The 4,627-nt window shown below is 32.5% G+C and overlaps 1 protein-coding gene across 1 annotated transcript in view; it reads right to left on the bottom strand.

The window, feature by feature from the left end:
• Positions 1-2,238: 2,238 nt before the first annotated feature.
• Positions 2,239-4,627, bottom strand: part of LOC106474179 — a 37,727-nt gene continuing 35,338 nt past the window's right edge. Inside the window, exons 5-6 of the mRNA XM_013934871.2 lie at positions 4,189-4,329; positions 2,239-3,563 (exon numbers count right to left, since the gene is read on the bottom strand). Of these exons, the coding sequence (XP_013790325.1) occupies positions 3,406-3,563; positions 4,189-4,329 (299 nt within the window). The 3' untranslated portion in view covers positions 2,239-3,405. The remainder of the gene's footprint in view (positions 3,564-4,188; positions 4,330-4,627) is intronic.

Genomic DNA, 4,627 nt, shown 5'->3' with positions numbered 1-4,627 from the left:
CTTTATCCTGCAGCTAGATAACAGACATATCTTTATCCTGCAGCCAGATAATAGACATATCTTTAGTTATTGGTTTTTACAGGTGAATTGTGCTTTATCCTGCAGCTAGATAACAGACATATCTTTATCCTGCAGCCAGATAACAGACAAAGCTGCAGGATAAAGATATGTCTGTTATCTGGCTGCAGGATAAAGATATGTCTGTTATCTGGCTGCAGGATAAAGATATGTCTGTTATCTGGCTGCAGGATAAATATAGGCTGCAGGATAAAGATATGTCTGTTATCTGGCTGCAGGATAAAGATATGTCTGTTATCTAGAGATAACAGACATATCTTTCGTTATTGGGAATCTGGAACCAGATTCAACCCCATTTGTAGATAAAAATGCAATGTAGATGGCGGTGGCGAACCATATGGGAATATTGACATAATGTCAGACACTAAAGATGCCATGGAAACAACTCTTTCAAAAGAGCAGTCGAGGACACCTCAGGGCTTTACAAACAATCTTGTTTTAAGCAAAACTTTGTTTAGACTTTTCTTATTATCCACGCTCCACACCGAAGTGAAATATTATGAATTGGAATGGTCTAACGTAGACAGCTCAAGTCTCCTGCAACTTCCAGAAATCGCCTTGACCTGGATAACATCCTCCCTCTTCCCGCAAATGACTGAAAACCTCGCGGAGATACAAGGCTAGGTATGCTGTCCTTTTAATACACGATTTGTTCGATTTTACGATATAGGTGAATGAAAGATTTACATTATCAAACTTGGCTTACTTAGGTGTTCCAATAACTTTTATTTGTAATGTAGCTCTTCAAAATGATAAAAAAAATCACTGAATAAATTAGACTGGGGTATTTAGTGAGGAACACGTGTAATTATTTAGTAAATATTACTCACTCGTGGAAGGATAATTCAGTAATTATTCTCTCTCTGTTGAGGTAATTTTACTTATTTTTTATCTTCTTACAATAGATGAATGAAGATAGAAAGTAACACTAAATGAACAGACATGAAAAACTGAGGAATCAAATATGTAAAGACTGGTAAGAGAAAGCATCTAATATATATGTGTATATGGTAACATGTATTTTAAAATGACTGATTCTTGCAATTTTTCTGCATAGAAATGAATTTATTTAACTTCCATGGCTTCGGCGTAAACATTAAGCCCCAGCAAGGAGGCTTCTATGTTTAAACCAATTACAAATTTACATTTCAAGATCTGAAAAATATAAAACATATAAACAGGCCAACACGAAGTACAAAGAAAGTCATTAACTGGATACTTCAACTGAAATTTACTGACGTGCACTTTTAAATCAAGTGAAATAGCTGAGTGTTGGTATCTGAGCTACCCTTCCACCACCAATGGCAAACACCGGTGAACACTTAAAGAACTATTACATGTACTGTGTGTTATTAATGATGAAACTGTATATACATAATCCATAAGACGAGCGTCTTATGTGCTTTTGTTTATACTTTTTATATCGATACTAGTCTTACTAACATCACCCTTTACGTCGAAATCAATATTACTCGTTAGTTTTACACACATTTCTGTGTTTTGAAACACACGCACACACACATATATATATATCACAGCACCATGCCCTTCTAAAAAGCAGTTGAAAATGAGGCCAAAAATAAAATATTCGCTCAAAATAACCGAAAAAATAACATAAAAATCCCTTAAAACTGCAGGTTTCTTGGTTCTTTATTTGATATATAAAGTAAACGAAAAGCTACTACGACAAAACAAAATAAAGATAACTTCATGAATCAGCGTGTATAAACATCACTTGTCGCTTAGTAGAACGTAGAGTTAAAAATGTGAGAACAGCGACATCTATGGACAGTTTTAGAAATGTTATATCAAACCGCATCAACACAAATATCTCGAGTTTTAAAGTCACTAACTAATTCAGCAGTTTCTTAACATACTTTGAAATTATATTTTAGAAGTTGTAACTTTGAGTGTACGAATGTAATACAATTAAAACGTATACAACTGAAACAATTTCGGACATCATACATTTTTATATAACTACAACAAACATCAAAATATGTAAAAATAATTTACTTTCAAATTTAATGCAAAAAAAGCCTGGATCTCATTTTTACTTTTTTAGCATGACGATATTTTTCCTCTTTATCATGAAATTTTAATAACTTTTTATTTTATTCCATTAAAATTTATATTTCTGTTACACAACTTATATTATTACGTCAATTTTTTTTTCCTACCGTACAAAAAGATCTCAATGTTTTGAAATAAGTTAATGTTTCTTTTCTGGCAAATAACGTCCATAAGTTAGTAGCTTGTATTAACATTTTTGGGATGAGGCCTAACAGTTCTTATTATACATACATATACAATTAACAAGCACCAACGCTTTTGTTTTATTACTGCTTAGCAGTTATCCAGGTTTAATTATGCCTCACTTAAATATAACGAACTAAGTATTTAATTAATGAGATTTTTAAAATATCGTAAATACAATATCGTAATACAGTACTACAGAACACAAATTTTAACATTTCATTCGTAGAGTTTAGAACCTACAAATCCAGTAGTGGTATAAAACACGTAACCCTTAAAACTTGGGTTCATTAAATCAGTAACATATTGTTAATGGCACAAAATACTTACTGAGGCCTTAGACCTTTCCTGTACAATCATATCCAACATGGTACCACTTTATGTTTATTATACCATGAAGACCTTCAAAACTAAACCACATTATTATAACAATAAAGCCTATTTATAAATAGTAAGTTTTTTCCTATGGCCTTATAAGCCACCATCTTTCAACAAAAAGCCATTCACGCATGCGTACTGTTTACATAGCCTATCACGGTAATAACTTTTTTTTTCACGCAGAAGTACAAACACGCCTTCCATATTTTTCATTTGTAAAGTGTTAAGAAAATACAATCACATAACTAAGAAACACTTTTACACTCCCATCAGTATAGTTACCGTCCATAACAGTGCTTCTAAAACATGTATTAATTTCTTGGCTTTATAACAACCAAAGAAAATGTTGTTCGCATAATTTCTGTTATCTCTAGAATGGTCAAAACTGTAAGGTCACACGAGATTTGAAGATTTATAGCCACACCACAGAATTGAGGGATTAGTTTACCACCCATTACAAAAAGTTGGCTTTTCCGACTTTCTCTGTATATAGTCAACAATGCAACATAGTTGATTCACACGTAAAATAAAAGAAACAAAAAAGTCATTCTAAGTTTGTGTATCACAGTTATGCAACTCGACTGCTTTAACAATATAAGTAGGGAAGCGTGCACCTGATAACGTCATCAACACTGATCTACACTTATAGAAAACTGTTCGTCTCATAGCCTTTTTAATTATACTGTTATTTCTTCAACTACACTGTTTTACAGTTATAGAAACTTGTCCTTCTGGCAACTTTTTCATGAAATTCCAGGCTTCAGTCCTAGTCATGTTGTTTACTGGCTGGTTGTTCATGGAGACAATCTCGTCACCAGCTTTCAACAGGCCTACTCTCTCAGCATCGCCACCTTATTAATTAAATGAAAAAAAGAAAGAAAATAATTTCTCCCAGTTCTATAACTAGCATTAGTAAAAACTAAGAATATTCATATGCGTGCAATTTGATATTTTAAGAGTGTAATAATATAAATAAAAATATTTTAATGTTACCAAAACTTCCATAAAAACAGCACAAAACCTAAAAAATAGTGCAATCCGAAAGTAAGATAATAATAATAAATAAACGTAATAAGAAATAGTTTGTGGCACTGTAAATATGTTTTATTTAACGCATCAGTTATTTTTATTTACAGCCTTTTTTCGCGTAGAAATTATGTAAAGTTGAGGGTAAAAACAAAAAGAGGACTTCACATTTAAACACGTTCACCGGTTTAAAAAATAACAAAAACTGAACTATAGAAAGTATTCATGAGAAAGCAAACATAACATTATTAGAGAGGAAAATCAATCAAAAAGAATTATATTAAAGATGTTTTAACTTCTTCGTCTGATGTTTGCTGATTTTGATAGATCTTTTTTTACAGTATTTGCGTTTGTTAATGTTTATAAGGTATCAAAAAGAATGTAAACTAAATACTTTTCAACTGGACTCAGATGTGGATGTGTAAAGTTGGTGAGTAATTATACAGTTACCTTTAAATAGTTTTTTGATCGTTAGAGGACGGTCTCCTACAGGTGAGTCTTTTCCTCCATCTAAGCTAAAGCCTACTCCTGTTTTATCTTTCTGCAATTCAACAGTGATGACTTGTCCTTTTAGAGACGTGGGCGGTTTTGCTACAGAGGCAACAAAACAAGTTTGATTATATTTTTAAAGTGAACAGCTCTAGAATTAGGATGTGTTTAAACATAACCAGTGTTTTGAACTACAATTGTTGTATTACGTAATAACAGTAATTATATCATATTGTTGCGTCAGCGAGGTCACGTGACTCGTTCTCTCGAACCTTCGGGAACTGTCGAGAGATTACTAGATATAGGGTAGTCTGGTATATAAAAGAGGGTGACAATAATGTGTGTGTAGGTAATGAGTAATTGAACTGCAGTCAGAGAGAGACGTATTGTTGAAGTTAAC

The sequence above is a fragment of the Limulus polyphemus genome, unplaced genomic scaffold (assembly GCF_000517525.1).
Source record: "Limulus polyphemus unplaced genomic scaffold, Limulus_polyphemus-2.1.2 Scaffold6919, whole genome shotgun sequence".
In the NCBI taxonomy this organism is placed as follows: Eukaryota; Metazoa; Arthropoda; class Merostomata; order Xiphosura; family Limulidae; genus Limulus; species Limulus polyphemus.
Note: the sequence above shows the minus strand (reverse complement) of the source record. Positions and strands in the feature narration are given on the sequence as shown.